The sequence below is a fragment of the Danio rerio genome, chromosome 1 (assembly GCF_049306965.1).
Source record: "Danio rerio strain Tuebingen ecotype United States chromosome 1, GRCz12tu, whole genome shotgun sequence".
Lineage (NCBI taxonomy): Eukaryota > Metazoa > Chordata > Actinopteri > Cypriniformes > Danionidae > Danio > Danio rerio.
Genome location: NC_133176.1, coordinates 21,396,486 through 21,413,846, shown reverse-complemented (window position 1 = coordinate 21,413,846; position 17,361 = coordinate 21,396,486). Strand labels below are relative to the sequence as shown.

At 36.8% G+C, this 17,361-nt stretch overlaps 2 protein-coding genes across 9 annotated transcripts in view; both read right to left on the bottom strand.

Moving 5' to 3' along the window:
- The window catches only part of apbb2b (amyloid beta (A4) precursor protein-binding, family B, member 2b), a 102,322-nt gene extending 85,436 nt beyond the window's left edge, over window positions 1–16,886 (bottom strand). For all 4 annotated transcript variants that reach the window (XM_688300.11, XM_009307588.5, XM_068221135.2 and 1 more), the window contains exon 1: window positions 16,843–16,886. The gene's annotated coding sequence lies outside the window, so the exon portion shown is untranslated. The remainder of the gene's footprint in view (window positions 1–16,842) is intronic.
- On the bottom strand, window positions 139–7,546 carry LOC108183934 (uncharacterized). Of its 5 annotated transcripts, none has more exons than XR_012406008.1 (13): window positions 7,493–7,546; window positions 7,133–7,236; window positions 5,832–5,864; window positions 5,544–5,628; window positions 5,223–5,363; window positions 4,978–5,126; window positions 4,699–4,835; window positions 4,504–4,597; window positions 4,277–4,376; window positions 3,913–4,166; window positions 3,605–3,757; window positions 3,090–3,217; window positions 139–2,984 (listed from the first exon to the last, which is right to left on the bottom strand). XR_012406008.1 is itself a non-coding variant. In XM_021471176.3 (13 exons), the coding sequence occupies exons 4-13, from the start codon at window positions 5,623–5,625 to the stop codon at window positions 2,667–2,669; spliced, it is 1,590 nt and encodes a 529-aa protein (XP_021326851.1). In that variant the 5' UTR covers window positions 5,626–5,628; window positions 5,832–5,864; window positions 7,133–7,236; window positions 7,493–7,546; the 3' UTR covers window positions 139–2,666. The 5 variants fall into 5 exon arrangements, 3 of the variants coding, with proteins under 3 accessions (XP_021326851.1, XP_073806721.1, XP_073806712.1); XR_012406009.1 differs by having other exon boundaries at window positions 7,144–7,236; XM_021471176.3 differs by having other exon boundaries at window positions 3,605–3,791.
- Window positions 16,887–17,361: the final 475 nt, after the last annotated feature.

The following is a 17,361-nucleotide window of genomic DNA, read 5'->3' as shown; positions in this document are numbered from 1 at the left end:
ATCACTAATAAAGAGTTGATTTACAACCCATATGGTGTTGCTTTAACTGTCATTATTTCACTCTGGTGCAATTTTTTAATGCTACTGAACATACTAAAAAAACATTAAACAACAAATAAAACAGAAAACGAAACTCAATATCAGTTAAAACTTTTATTAAAACATTCAGGCTTACAAAAATACAGTGCAAAAATTTCAAGTCTGCATAAAATGGCAATATGGTACAATATGAAGTACAGAATCGGTTGTACCATATTTTCTTTGAAGATCAAATGGTTTGAAATAACACAGCTCATTTACATTGACAACTGTTAAAACTTTGTCTGGATGCAGTCTGACTGTAAAAGCATAGTAATGCTCATCAAAACATACAGTTTCCATTAGTGTGCCACATAACAGTACATTTTCATTTTTGACAGCTATAGTCATGATCTTACAAAACACTGGCATCTCATGTGCTACTTCTGTGCAGATAATAAAGTCAGGACGATACTCTGTGCCATGATGTTTGATCCACTTTACAGCATAGACTATTTCAGATATTACCACACCTAATTTTGAAGCAATCTCTGGGCCACCTCTAATTTCCCTGAGTTCCACCATCTTTCCTGGGCCAAGAGTCAGTCTGTACTGGCTAAAAGACTCCCAATACATTGCCATACAACTCTGGTGCTTTTTGGCTAGTGTTTTGGTGATGTTTTTGAAACTTTTTAATTGTGTTTTAAAGAATTTGTGCTTAGCTTCATAACGCATACACCATGTGTGCAAAATTGGACCAATTTTCCTTATACATTGTGGGTAATGTATCATGATGTGATGTTTTGGCAGAAGATTTTTTTGGGGAAATAACATTTTAAATAGCCGATGATGTTCAATTATCAAATGTTTAAGATAAGTGGTCATGCCATCTGTTAAGACAGGTGAAAAGACAATGTTAACAATCTGCAGAAGTAAAAGCAAAAGATGCCAGTGTTTATCATCTTTATGTATTAAATCTCCAAATATTAAAGGCAAATTGCGCAATAAGCACCAAGATTGAATAGCATTTAAACCTAAATCATTGCTTCCATCAAGCAATTTGACTTTTGGAGGACGGTTTCTCTGCTGATTGTAACCATAGTCAAAAGCATGTACTCTACCATCAAGATCATTGGCACTCAGAAAATTATGCTGAATGTACTGCAGAACAAGTTTTACCTCTAGCTGGGCAACTCCTTCTAGAATGTCGTGCATTATATCAACAGCAAAATTGGTGGCTGTGTTGAAATATTTGAGGGAATTTAATAAGCATGCCCTTTTGACACCATACACGTGAGGTAGTGTAGAATCAGACTGTAAAGTTTCACAATGCAGAGCATGCATCTCAGCAGTTCTTAGTTCAACCTCAGGACTATCTTCAGAGAACACTGACTGAAACTGATGCTTCTCAAGCAGACAAAAACGACAACAATATCGAGCCCCAAATGATTCCAGAAAGCCAAACAAGCTGTGCAGACCTAGGTTATCCCCTGTGACTTGAACGATAGTACCCTTAATGCATCTTCCAGACACTGGATTCTTAACTCCCTCAATTTCAAGCACTTTCAGATCATTGACCAGGGGCTCAATTATGGAGTTAAAACCATAGCGCTTAACATCCTGTGCATGAAAGAGGGCACATAAATGAATATTAACCAGTGAGGAGTTAAAAACTGGTGGGAAATTTCTTAATGAAAAATAGATTGCACCCAATTTATGTATACCTTTCTTTGAGCCCAGTGGATTAGCGGTCTCAAAATCATCATAAAATAACTGAATTTGTAAGGCATCTTTTTCTGTAGAAAATAAAGGACTGCTTTTAAAATGTGCTGCATCACTTAAGTCCACATAAATTCCTTCCTTTGAAATGTGCCTGGGTTTAAACAAATCGGTAAGTTGTGGATTTTTTAAAATTGTCTTTAGTGTTTCTAAAATGGGAATATAAGAAAATTTATCAGTCACAACAACTTGATCAAATGTTCCTGTAGTTTTATTTCTTCTGCTGTCAAATCTTGTGCCGAGTACTATTTCACTAGGTTCAACAATCCCCCATTTCGCTGTAAACAGTCGCTGTCGCTTGACTTCCGAATTTAACAAAGTAAATGGATTTTCTAAATTTGTAAAAGATTCCTCTATTTTCCTTTTACTAACAGTGTCCTCAGAAGATATACAGAGCAAAGCTGCATCCTGGGCTTGACTATGAATCTCAAAAACCACTTCTTCCATAGATGAAACAAAACCATTTATTGCAGACTGACTTAAACCAGCAACTTTAAGTTGTGCAACAGCAGACGCACACATATCTAAAGTGTTCTTATTAGACTTTAACATTACAGATGTTGTGGCCACATCTTCAGCACTGTCACTCTGGTGGAACATTGCAGCACTATTTTCTTCCTCTGTCTCACAGATGCCACTAGGGTCACAACTCTGTTCACATTGTTCAGGATGTTTTATATTCAAATGTTTTCTAAAACCTGAGAAGGTACCAAACTCAGAACCGCATCCTGCCTCTACACATTTAAGTCGAAGGCTCTTTCCAGGAACCAAACCATGAACAAATCTGAAGTGCCTAACAAGCAATTTTGAACCATTTAATTCTGTCTCACAAACAAAACACTTCATGAGTGCACTGGAACTTTAGGCACCTAGTTAAGCAGCCTTGCCCTAACCTCAGCAACACGAGGACTTTCTTTCACTTTCCCAACATCTATGTTGTACACAGTGGTTTGAATGAAAGTGTACATGTTGTGCAGCATGGTGTTGTAAGAGGTGCCAAAAACATAATGTGCCTTAAACAGTTCATCAAAGGCACCAAGAGAAGAGGTGGACTTGCATGGAATGGCATGCTGATCAAGGATGATGAAGAACTGGTGAATTGAATCCTTCTGAGGACCTACAGCCAGGAGATAGGGCTGAGCGCTCGCAGAGATGTCTTGCAGATGCTCCTCGATGTTTGTTCCACTCTAAAAAAAAAAAAAAAGCAAGCAAGTAAAAAAGAAACATCACTAACAAGTTAAATAATAACAAACTATGACAGAACAATCATTAAATAAAACCAGCAAACAAACCTTCTTGAAGACAACAAGATGATTTTCTGCTTGAGAAGCAGAAACTTTCCCTGGTCTCTTCCGGCCTTGAGCAGATGGTGGAATCAGATGCAACAGTAGTAGTACTGAAGCAAGGTCGCTGTCCCAAACTGTTTAAACAGGTAACAAACAATTGGTTAATATAATAAATGTTAACTCGCAGCAAAACAATGTGGAAAACTAGAAGTTAACTACATAAAAAAGCCAAAAATATATACAAAGTGACTAAAGCTACATTAACAATCTTAGTTTGAATCCAATTATTTGTAAATCTGATAAAACTTTGATCCAAACTACCAAAATATAAAAAAAATTGATGAATATGATTTGCAATAATACACACACATATATATGAATGAATTCCAATTGAATATGAACAATTAAAAATTAAACTGACAGTGTGTAACTATGGCTAACTTCATTCATGCTTGGGTTCCTTTAAATATTATAATAACCATGGTATGAAACATTACCTAAACATTAATCAAAATTCTTACCAATATGAACATCTTCTTCAGTGTCATCACGAAGAGATTCTGCTGCTAGCAAAAGTTCCTGTAAATCGCTGGTTGCAGGAAGTCTTTTGCACTGCTGAATGACTTTTTTCTTGAATGCTGTTGTCCACTTCTCTAGCAGCTTGCCTGACACTCCTTCTCCAAACATCAGAACAAAGTCTTGCTCAATCTAATAAGCATAACATTTTAATTATTGTAATGCTTAGGGCAAATCTTTAAACTCATGTCACCACTGACTATTTGATTTTTATACAACAAACCATTTATCAAATATGATTATAAACACTTACCAAGCCTTTAATGTCCTTGAAACGAGGAAAAATTGTCAATAGATCACTGGACTGCATGGGATCAAGAACCATCTTACGACGATAGTCAAATGTCAGTTTCATTTTCTTCTTGATGGCATCCTCATCAGCAGAATGGTTCATGAATGCAATTGCTTCCTTGCATTCATCCTCACTAAGGACAATCTCTGGAGTAAACTTTGAATGCCTTGCTACAGTTGGTCCACCGGATCCCCGCTCAGCATACAACACTTGACCTAACAAACAACAAAACTAATTTTAACTGTTTGTTTATACAAAATAAAAAAAATAATCATCCAAGCACAAAGAAAATTAGATTGCTACATTTCTGAAGTTCATTTTGTACCTTCAAATGATCCTCGTCGTTCTTTAGCCAGGTTTCTCTGAATAGTTTTGATTCTCCATGCCAAATATCCGGTGCCACTCTCACCATCATAGTAATGCTCCTAAAGAGATAAAAATGGGTAAAAAGGGGGACACAGGAGCAAAATATACCATCTGTAGTATAGGTGTGTAAAAAAAAAAAAAACGTGACAACACAAATGTAAAATTTTAAAAAGGTGCAAGACTTACAAAGCCATTTTTGGAATAGGGGTCACTGAGGTAAGGGAACAAAGCCACGATTCCTCTGGCATATTTTTCTTTGACCAGCCTTGGTGGGGACCCTCTGCAAAATAATGATTAATTATAAAAAAATAATAAAATAAATAAATCCACAACTATATCAAGTAGCTATGTGTACACACAAATCAGTACTTTGCAGATTACCCATTTTTTTCGGTCATATCAGCTGCCAGGATATTAACCATTTTTCTCCTCGTTTCATCCTTCAAAGCCTTTGTTCTGTTATACTCATTTATTATACTCTCGCCTCCAGGTTTTTTGACGAGAACAGATTGCACCAGCTTTAAAATAAGAGGGGAAAAGGCAGGTTATAAACAAATTAAACAAACACACCTAACAAAAAGCAAAAAATGAATTTAAATTAAATGTAAATTATATATTTTTTCAATTTAAATCATTTTTATGTAGAAAAAAAAAGTCCACCTTTTTTGCTTCATCATCCAGCTTCATTCGCTTACTGTCAGGGCCTTCTTCAATAATGACTGTATCCTGAGAGTCAAGGGAGTCAATGGATGAAGACAGAGACTGATCTAAATGCATAGAAGATGATTGTGGAGAGGCCGGTTCCAAATCTGTTTGCATAAACAATATAAGGAGGGGGGGGTGAGGAAGTCTCTATGACAAAAAATGTGAAACATTACAGTCAAATAATGTGATAAAATACAAACCTGCACCATGTTTTATGGTGAGAACGCCAACGGAGGGATCTTTGATTAACTCCTCAAAAACATCACCATCCACCTCAGTCCCAGATTCATCCACAACCTTCACGTTCTCAGGTACATTTGGAACCCCAAACTTCAAAAAGGCTAAACAATACATAAATAATATATTGCATAATAATAATAAAATGTGAAAGCTGATCAGTTATATACTGGTAACTCTGAATATCATCTGGAAACATAACACAGCAGCATATACATCAGTATTTAAATTGACCACATACCAAATAAGAAATCTGAATAACAAAAGTGTAATTGTTTTTTTACCTGCAGACAAAAAGTCCTCCAGGTTCAGATGGGCTATTTTAACAAACTTTTGTGCATCCCCAAATTTCACCTTTACCAGCATGCTCTGTAAGAAAAATGAGAATGTTTCATACAGGTGCCAATGGGGGGGGACTTTAATCATACATAAATTAATAAATGACACAAAAATGGCACATAGGTTTATAAATTTTTGCAAGATTTTATAACCATTAACATATATTTATTATTTAAGAATTGGTCATCCCAGTTAGTAAAGTAATTACACAAGTACTTAAAGGTTTTACTCACAATGTGATCTGTAGAGCCTTATATGCACAGAAACTTGGGGGAAAAGAAAACACCAATATGTCAACAATCATTTTCCTGTTATGTCAAAGTATAACATACATTCACCATAGAAAAAAATGATTCTAATCCACTTAGTTTTGAAATAATGTCTGTGCTGAAGGGTTGTCATGATACTGAATTTTGGTACCAATTGGTACTGGAATTAAAAGCATCCATTTCCGCTAATATTTAAGTGTTTTTGAGTAGCCAAAATATTATTAAAATGTAATAAGTTGTTTCCAAACTCATCTACAACTAGCACAGACGTTGCCACATTACACAAACAAGTCATAACTTGGAATGCTGTAAGAGTAAATCATCATTTATTGTTTACCTGGTCTTTTGTCTACGATTATCAGCTTCAGGTCTTCAAACGTCAGTGGTTCGTTCACGTCACACAGACCCACATTAATTAAGCTGCCAAAAGGAGCCATGATTTTTAGTTTACCTCTCGAGTCTTCTGGTTTTTGAGTCGTTCGTTTATCATGTGGCAGCACGTGAAGAGAGATGAATCAAATCCGAAGACTCGATAAATGAACGAATCAAAACTTTTTCCGGCTCTAAATGCATGACTGGCTTCTGTCTTTCACGCGATGAACGAACGACTCAAAGCACATAACTTAGAAGACTCGAAAAGGAACGAATCTTCTGCTCCACCAGCACAATTGTGCAATTAAACGAATCACTCCGAAAGGACTCAACGTTTTCGAGTCATACAAAAGATTCATTCAAAATGAACGAATCGTTTATGAACGACCCATCACTACATGTCACCACTGTTTACCGGGCACAAGCACAGATGCACACCACTTGATCGTTTTAAAAGCCGCGAAGATGAGCTGGCGTGTCTATGGGCTGACATTTAAGAGATCCGCTGATGATTCACAGTTTTAAAATGATCCGCTGTCTCTGTATCGGTGTTTGCACTCGGTAAACAGCGGTTAACGTTAAGTGCGGTGAACTGATGACCTTCACGGCCAAACGGCGGGGTTTAGGACCGCGCTCAACAGCGAATTTCAGTAACGTTAATTGCTACCGAAAAACAGTATCATGACAACACTAACAAGCTGTTAAAATGCAACCTCTTAACAGAGAAACGTTAATTAGGAAGTAACGTTAATTTGAAATTGACTGAAAATATTTAACCAGCAGTGAGCTGGACAGCCATACAGAGACAGTTAATTTTACACTACATATGTTTATATCATATAACTTTCTCTGTAAGTTACCATCTTAATATGTTGAAACAACAAAATACTGACCTAACAGTTACCTGGAACATTGCAGAGTTGCTCTTGAAAGCAAAACTTCGAGGCTAAATGTAGCCTAACGTTAACGTCTTCTTCAGAGAGTTCACAGTACAAAACTAAATGAATACAAAAGTAAGATTAGAAATCGCAAAAACAATTTAAGTAAGATCATTGGCATCGTTTAAGCTTCATCTTTAACGTTAAGGTGACCACACTGATAAAATCGATCGAATTACACGGTCACAAAGTGACTCATAATCAATGTTTTAACAAACAAAACTCATCAAAGTACAACATATACCGTTGTATTAGCACATTTACTCATATAAATCGATAAAATGATGTTTTAAGACGTTAAACAAGAGAGCTTACCTATACGCACGAGGGAGCAGAAAATGGCGCCGACAAAACTCCAACACGTTCTCTGCAGGGGGTAGATTGAGGGGCGGAGCTTAACAGAGCAAAGTTAACGACGTAGAATACAACTCTGATCATTTTCACCAACACAAGGGGGTGTCTTTCACCGTTTCTTGTAAAATTAACTCATTTTGAGTAAATGCAGATTAACACAGCTTAATTAACACAGCGGATTTTACTGTGTAGTAGGGAGATTTCAATCTATTTATTGTAACCTTGAATCAATCTGATTGGATTATTGCTGATTACGGATAAAAGGCCAGCCGCAATCAATCACATCACATGCTCCTCTCGAAATGAGTTTATAAAACTTTACTGAACACAACTCCATTGACACGAGTCCTCTAAGATTATTTAGAGTTTACTTGTTTACTTTCTAGGACCTTTAATCTGACAGACTGTTGCGCATACACTTACATGACTGTTACTGTAGGTTAAAATTTTTTTTAAAGAAGTTATGTTGAATGAAAAGTCAACGTATGAAAACTACCGCATATTTGACTTGTTTTGACACAATAGTTCATATATGTGGCTAAGAAATAACTATTTTTATTTTTTGGTGGAGCAAGTTAAAAACATTTGCCTATCCAGGCCGTCATCAAGGCCTTTTATGTAGCCATTTATTGAGATTGCATGAAAACACATGAACAATGAACACAAACTTCACTTATAAAATAAACAAACAGCAAAATGAAGTAAACAGCAGCCCCTCGCTGATGACTTCTGCAGGAGCATAAACAAATAGCTGAGGCCTGCTCCTCTCTCATATTCCACTGTCATCCCTCCTCCTTTCATCTCTCTGTGGGACCCAAGACCGGTGTGAATGGTCAGGGAGAGTGTCCCTCATTAACATTTGATCCACCTGCCTCATACTGCTTGCTACAGAGATTATTCCAATCATTATAATTTCATCACCATTCTGACAAAATGCAAAAAATACAAAAACAAATAACATTTTAAAGAGCAAGCATCAAACTTTTCTAACAAACCACAAATGCAAAACAATCTGTATTACAACAATGGCACAATCAAATAAAAGCCAAACTACTTCTGACTAACCATCCTTATCAAACTGCTGTGCGGTTTGTCAGCTAAAAATACTAATCAGCCTTCTAAATGTTTAATCTGAGCTGAATTATGTTGTTTCAAAGTGCCCTGTGGGTACTTAAGCTTCACAAAACTAAAGTAGCAAATAATTATATTTACATTTAAAGCCTTCATTCAATTCCCATAATAATGAAGACCTCAGAATGCCTGCAGTAAAAGCACCTTCCTGTAAAACAATATAAGAGAGCAATAACCCAACAGTGCAGATGTACTACAGGGGTGCAGGCACACACCCCTCTAAGCCATCAACTGCAGTCTCTCTCTCTCTTTCCCTCTCTATCCCCCTATGACTCACTTTTTCCTCAGTCAGCAAGTCCAGACCCTTAAAGAGGGAGACAGAGACACAGTGCAGCAGCCTGCTGGAATATAAAACAAAACGCACATAAAGAAAGAGAGTGTGTGTGCCCAGAGGACGCTCCTATTAGCAGTGACATCACATCACTTACCTAAAAAAAACCACACAGGCGCTGCAACAATGACAGCTTACCAATCCACTGACATATCTGCTGCTGGAGAAGGTCGTGAGAGTCTGTGTGTGTGTGTGTGTGTGTGTGTGTGTGTGTGTGTGTGTGTGTGTGTGTGTGTGTGTGTGTGTGTGTGTGTGTGTGTGTGTGTGTGTGTGTGTGTGTGTGTGTGTGTGTGTGTGTGTGTGTGAAAAATAAAAAGACAGGTGTTGAAAAATTAAAAAAAAACAAATGTTTTGTGACATAAATAATATAAAAAAACATACTGTCTCATCTGGTATTTACATTAAGATAAAATATCATGAATATTAAGTCTAGATTAAAATACTGGTTAAAGACAAATAAATATAAGGCTACTGAGCTGTAAAATGTAAATGATTAAAAAATGAAACAATTACAGGCAAATCAAAGCGCGGTAATAATGACGGTAACAGCTGTGTAATTTCCAGCTATTAAGTAATCAAAACAAGCAAATTACAGCAAATACAACAGATGTGTTATTAAGGAATATGAAGCATTTTGCAGCACAAACAAAACGTTTAATTGTTTCATTATTTTTGTTTATTTGTTTTGTTTGTGGTGAGACAATTAAAAATATTGCAAGGGCAACTGAAAATCTGAAAAAAAAAATGGATGGATTTTAATGTTGCAATATGCCTTAAAAAAAGACTTGCAGATGGAGCAGTATGAAAATGACAGCAGCTGCTGCATGAAGGAATGTTCTGGGTTTAACACAAGTTAAGCTCCATGTACAGCATCTGTGCCAGCAGAAAAAAAATATTTGCCCCTCAGTTTGTAAAATAGGCGAGAATGAATCACACATTAATGTGAATACAATGATAGTTAACAAATCTTTAGCTTGTTTTAAATTTGAACCATGAGACTAATCCTTCTGTTACAAAATATCAGCAGTAGTCGTAACTAACAAGTCGTAACAACATGCAACTCCACAATATTCTAGTGACATGCAATTTTGCTGTCCGCACCAGAAGCAACACGACAGAAACATTTAAATACTACAGATAAGCTTTTCGGCGTAGTCCCTTTTTTAACCTGGGGTCACCACAGCGGAATGAACCACCAACTTATTCAGCATATGTTTTACGCGTCGGATGCCCTTCCAGCCGCAACCCATCTCTGGGAAACATCCATACACATTCATGCACACTAACACACTGTGGACAATTTAGCCTACCCAATTCACCAGTACCGCATGTCTTTGGACTGTGGGGGAAACCGGAGTCACTTTCTCTTTGCTGGTAAGATATACAGCCCGGTACACAAAGGTTCCTATGTAACTCCCAACGATACTTCCGTGTTTCTTCCTACCGCAGCCTCGATTTCGCTTTTAAAAATGGTGGCCATGTGAAATCAGTCTATATTTCTGATGTTCATGAATAAACTATATGTTTGCTAGCTATTTTATTTTCAAGATCTGAGGTAAACTAATAATAGGTAATGGTGCTTTCAGTATGGCTATAAATGCAGTGTAAAGTTGTTTTTAAACTCACATTGATAACTTTTTATGCTACTTAAAATACATATTCAGCATCTGAGGTGATGAATGTTATAACAGTTTATTATGCTGTTATCCAGTCACACTGACAATGTTTACATGAACATCAGTAATCAAATTATTTGCCATAATCTGAGGACAATAATATGATTAGGTGTCTACATGAGTTGCCTTTTGAATGTTCCTTTTAGGATCCCATTTTACATGTTATTGCACATAGTTCAATTAACATCATTGGGTCACCACACTATTCACTCTCTCTGGAGTTTTGTGTAATTTTAGGTGTTTCATTTTTAATTTACTTTAACTGCAGTTTGGCACTTTCACTTTCATTTAGGAATGTTTCAAGTATTCCCCCGTGACAAACAAGATATTGGATGCAAGTATAAACTGCTGGAAGAGTTTAGTTTTAATCGAATTTGACACCGCACGCCGCATGGGAAAAAAAACCTCCATATTTTGTGATGCAGGTGTCTGTGCCCTTTACTGACTCGGAAGGTGCAGAGAATAGTGTCAGACAGCCACGGGTGTATAGACTAATGCGGCTAAAATCCTACACGATAGTAATTGTTTGATTAAGGTGTTTACTAGGGATGTAACGGTATTGTAAATACCGTCATACCGCAATATTAATTTTTTTCGATATTACGGTAGTCGCATGACTCGGTAAAACTATAGGTCTTCTGAGAAAATTTGCTCAGGCGAATGAAGCGAACGGGAGGTAGCGAAAACTACAATTCCCACCAGCCCAGGCTTGGCCATAATCCCTTGCGGTCTGTTGTCGCTACAGATCCAGTAATGCGGAAATGGAGTGTGCTGCTAGAAGCGGGGATGAAAAAGAGCTGGAAAACTCTAAAGCGGGTGTTGTCGCCGCGCGCGTACTGAATAGCGGTGTTGTCGCGCGAGTTTTTATAAGCTGTGTTGTCGTGCGCGTACTGAATAGCGGTGTTGTCGCGCGAGTTCTTATCAGCTGTGTTGTCGCGCGCGTACTGAATAGCGGTGTTGTCAGCACACTGTTCAGATTGATGCAGACATGAGACCTCTATCTCACTCATGGTTTGTCCTCTCAAGTGGGGGAAAGACAATGCACAACGTTACCCACTGCTGTCAACCTGGGCCAAGTCATATCTCTCTTGTCCCAGAAACCTCAGTCCCAAATGAGAGGGTTTTTTCTGTTGCAGGGGACATTGTAAATACCCAGAGATACCAGCTTTTACCAGATTATATTTATATGATAATTTTTCTTTAAACCCATCTCTATCTAAGTGAGTGAGTGATTAAATGTTGAATGTGATGAGTTTTCAACAATACTAAATTGAAACTTAATTTTTTTACATGGTTTAATATTTTTTTGTTATTAAAATTGAAGTTCCTGTTTTAAAGCTTACAGATAGATGGCTAATTTGTATGTCATTGACACTTTTGGCACTTTTTTGGAGTATTTTCATAAGTTTTGTTTTTTCCTGTAAATTATTCAATAAATACCGTACCGTGACATTCATACCGAGGTATTACCCAACCGTGAAATTCTGATACCGTTACATCCCTAGTGTTTACATGTCTGTACTGCACTTCAATAATGCGGCTAAAATAGGAATGCTCCACATGCCTAAATTCGATTTCTGTTTAGTTTGATTATAACTTAAGTTAGATTAAGGTAATCAAAAATCACTGTTTACATAGTAGACTCGTAATCAGAGCATTGTCTTTTTCATATTAAAATTTCATATTAGGCTTAGGGAAAAAAAACTTTTTAATATGGAAAAGATAGCTTTCATCATTTTTTGCAGTGTCTCATTGTGGGTAGTTAGGACATGCAATTTAAGTGGTAAATTTGTAAAACATTAAAAAACTAATTTGTTAAGCCCTGTGATTTATGTGATGTGGAAAACACAGACAAAATAGTAGAATCCAGACAGGAAATCTTAATTAGGACTGTTGAGGATGTCCTTAAACACCATTATTGTGCTCACATGCGCAACAGAAATAACTGTGATTGCTCTGAAGGCCATTGCTTTTTGAAAGTGTTTGAAAGCTGCGTCTATTAGCTGATCTCTCAGCAGATCCCTTATATGTCTGCTCATTGATGGATTAGCTGATGGATTTTCAAACCCTCAAGTGCCTGTGTATATGTGCTAGTGCTGGGTAAACAGCAGTGAAGAGTGGTAAATCGACAACCTTTAGTCCTATTTGTTGATAATATGAACACAATGGCCAGTGAGTGGTGTTTAAGAACTACTCAACAGCGCTTACGTTAATGAGAAATAAATTATTTACTTTAATTTATTTAGTACCAATTGGTATCAAAATACTTTTGACAAGACTAACACTGACTAGTTTCTAAATATTGAACTGCAAACACACTTTTTAAATATACTGTAGAGTGATTTTGTGTATGTGTGAATGAATGGTGTGGTTTGGTTTCCCGGAGCAACCTTGACAGATGCTTGCCCATGGTGTACAGCTTTATTTGAGAAAAACTTCAAACAAAAACAAAACTGCTCATTTATGACATGTACATCGAATGAGGCAGCCAACACATGCCTTAAATATATCCATTTCTTTTAACTTTCAACAATGTCTTAGAAGCACCAGCCTAAACACCCTGTGGTGGCGAGCACATTTGCACCCAAACAAAATCCTGTTTCTGCATAGGCTGGCAGTCTGCATGCTGAGAACTGGATAAAATGCCATAACCCAGTGCAAGCAGCAAACCGAAATACAACCTCATGATGAATGTTATGTCATTGCGTCATACAATGAACCCCGATGAGCACCGGACTGTATGACCACAACAGCCCTCAGCAAAACATTCCAGAAGACTCACATTCCCGACACAGCGACCTTATCCCAGCCAGAGCACAAGAAATCTGAATCCTTAACAAGGATACTGTTACTATTCCTATAGCAGAGTGAAAAAAAAAAACCCTGTTGCACAACAAACAGACAAGCAGTGAAAGGATAAAATCCAGCGCCATTGAAAAGGACAAATGTTTACACTGAGATTTCCGACGCTACGCAAACAGTATGCATGGCCACATTTTTAAAGAAATGGTATGTTTCTAAATTCCTACTCATCATAACAGCAGCACTCGGTCTTTGAAACTTGATGTTGTAAAGTAATTTTACAACTTTTACTGGAACAACTGCTGAAGTCTAAGAGTCTAAGTTGAACATCTTATTATTTAAACCAGCAAATAAACAAAGACTTTGCACTATTTATAGATCACTAATTCAATACAAATGTGATGGCAGTTTGAATGTTTCCAAGAGAACATCAAAAAACGATCTTATGAAAAACCTTAAAATCTTTAACACCTAAAAAGTCGCTGGACTTTTTGACATTCTCTTGTTGATGCCAACAAAGCAGATATTACAACACCCTTACAAAAAAAACACCTTACAAAAATCCAAAGGCAGCTGTATGTTTTTATGCATTGGCTGTTTCATGAGGAAAATGTTACGTGTGATATAAATCCCTCCGTAATGAAACACCTTGCTTTAATGTTGCCAAGGAACTTAGGCCAATGAATACAATTAGAGCCTTAGATTTAGAGGCCTTTAACATAAACAATGAGATACCTATTCATATTTGTTATTAATATCATGATTTCCAGATAATATTTTTTAATCAGAATGAAAACATAATATATTTGGTAGAATAAAAGTTCATATTAAAAGTCAGTAGTGTTTGTTAGATTTCCCCCAAAGCACCACTTAGACCACTGACCAGATTATCCTAATTATTTTTTTCCAAAATGACTCAATTGGTCCGAAATTGACAACACAATGTTGTTAGAGGTCAGTTTATCCCACATTGAAAACTCTGTCATCACTCTCATAAACTCAAACAACAAATATCTCTTCTTTCTCTTATCACTACATAAATAAAACTTTGAAGGATGCATAAATATTTATAGTTTTAATTCACATATGAAAACTGCCTTGAAGTTGACACAAAAAACAAACCTTGAGGCTTTTTCATCAAGCATGCATGTTTGTGCTGCATTCGTCAGTGTTTACATAAGAATAAAAACTTCATTGAAAAACGTCCTCATATACGGTGAATATATCTTTTTAGAACACTTGTATTAAACAGCAAAATTCGTATTACTGTTGTAATACATATTACCTTGCAAATGTTGTTTATATCAATACAAAAAATAAAAACTAAAAGTCTGTGCAAAAAATTATTGATTTCAAAGGAAATTTCTAAGAATTTTTTTTTAAATTGACAAATTATGACAGAATTACCCAGCAGCCACACAACGTCATAAGATGTTAATATTAGGTTAGATTTAGGTCAGCAGCATCTAAGGACAATGTTATTTTAACGTCCTATAATGATGTGAATGATGTTGATATTTGATTGATTTTAATGTTGTGTCGGAAACTGACCAATATCTAATGTTGAGCCAACATCTTATACCAGCGTCAAAGTAACATCAAATATTGACATTTATTCCATCAGGTATGACAACTGAAATCCAACGTCATATTGGTAACATCCACACAACGTCAAGCTATAACATCATTAGATGTTGATATTTTGTTTGTTTTTTAGTTGCATTGGAAAGTAACCAAAAGGCAATTTCTGTTCGACGTTGGACATTGACGTCAACCTAATTTTCATTTCCAATCAAAATGCTAAGTCCCACGATATTGGGGTACAAAATCAATCTGACGTCATGTTGACATCTGCTTGCTGAGTAATTACTATTCTTATCCTTTTTAATTAAAAATAATTATGAAATATATTATATTATTAAAGAATAAATGTCAAACAATTTTACTAATCCCTTTCCTTTTGTATTTAGAAGATGAGATGCAAACCTACACACCACACGTTTTGCTGAACAATAGAGACAGCTCAATCGTACAAGCAGCATTAATTTAATATACATTTTTTAAAAATCAGACTGTTAATAACATTTATGAATTCATCTCCCAGTCTACTGTGAGCTTATAAACAGTGCAGTAATGAGAGGAAAAATTATCCCATGAAGCAAAATCACACCCTACATCTCTTGTGTATAACAGAGAACGGGCTAGGGATGCAACTCGGTGGAAATGACGTCTTGTAATTTACAAACACACTAACCAGAACACAAAACAAACAAGCCACCGCTACCATTTCATCTGAAACCAATATTGCCTTGCAGAAATGTGGCAAAGACTTTGAAGTAATAACAATTCCCAGAGCTGCTCTCAGAGTGCGCTTTCTACATCACAACCATATACGACAGCTAGAGCTCACAAACGCCTTTACAGTGGAGGGTTTTATGTTGGTACTCAATATAACGGGCTATTGTAGTTTTCTCCACGGTTATGAAGACCGGCGTATGTGAGCATGTCTGCCCCTAGAGCTGCCGGTGCCTGCCGCAGAACGGGCGTCATGAAACCGGGCTGGAGTCTCGCCACTGCGACGCGCACCTAAAGCAACAGCGATAACGCGCACACACATATATATATATATATGGGCCTACGGATATACACACACACACACATACACACTATTATGATGATTCTATAAATGCACATGCTGGTGCTTTAAACTGGGCATACGGGCGCGTTTGCTTCAGTCGTGTGATTATCGATTCCCGCTGCTTTGACTTTTCCATTGGCCTGGCCTTGAACAGGGGGCTGGAGCCTGCCATAAAACCTGCGAGGGGAGAGGCGAGGCGCGTACCAATAACCATGGCCAAAAACATGGTTCGTAAATCGTTCTTATTTAATATTTTATAACCTAATGTTCAAGTGACATTACATGTGAAAGAGACGAATCGAAAGGGAAACCTGAGCAAACAGTTATGTCAGGGGATATTGAGAAGGAGGGCTGCGACCACACGTACGACCCCCGTTTACACCATTCCATCGCAACTGAAGCCAACAGAACAGAACAGCACGAAATGCGCGTCAAAATCGTTACAGCGTTTCCAGGCGTATCGTGCATGTTGCTGTAGCAATGCTTGAACGTTCATTCGACTAATTGTAAGCATAATATTGGGAACAGTTAGTTGTAAGCCCGTCTTCCGAGGCGCCTATCCGCCTTCTGCTATCGCTGTTTGGGCGAAGCACGTCCACAACTTCGCATTGCAAAACCAATAAAACTTGTCGTCATAAAAAAGTGGCAAACGGCGCGAATTAAACAGTCACGGATCACAAATTCTGATGCTCTTAAGTTTAGGTTTAATATTTTGCCGTAATACATCACTCACCTCAGATGTCAGCACCCTCTCCCGTTCTCCTCTTTTTCTGGTTTACCTCTCGTCCGTTCTCCTCCTCTAGCGATGTACGATTCGCGAACGAGTCGTTCATTTGAATCGAATCTTTTCAGTGAATTGGTTGGCAAAAATGATTCGTTCCTTACATCTCTACTGATGATGATGATGATGATGATGATTATTATTATTATTATTATTATTATTATGACATTTATGTGTTGCAAATAACAGCAACACATATACTATGGCATGTGAATTGTAATAAAATGTTAATTAAAAGCAATGATTTTAATAATAATTCAACAATTACAAGCAAGCCCAAATAAACGAACCAAAATATATGTCTATCATAAAATTATTGGTAATTGTTTGGAAAGAGTTTTGAAAATATAAATGATCTAGGCTGCATTTATTGTACATGTAATAACCTTTGTAGAATTCTGAAAAGGTATAGTAATCAAGTAATTATACATTTTATTTAAAATATTTTAGTTACCAAAAACAAATCTATAA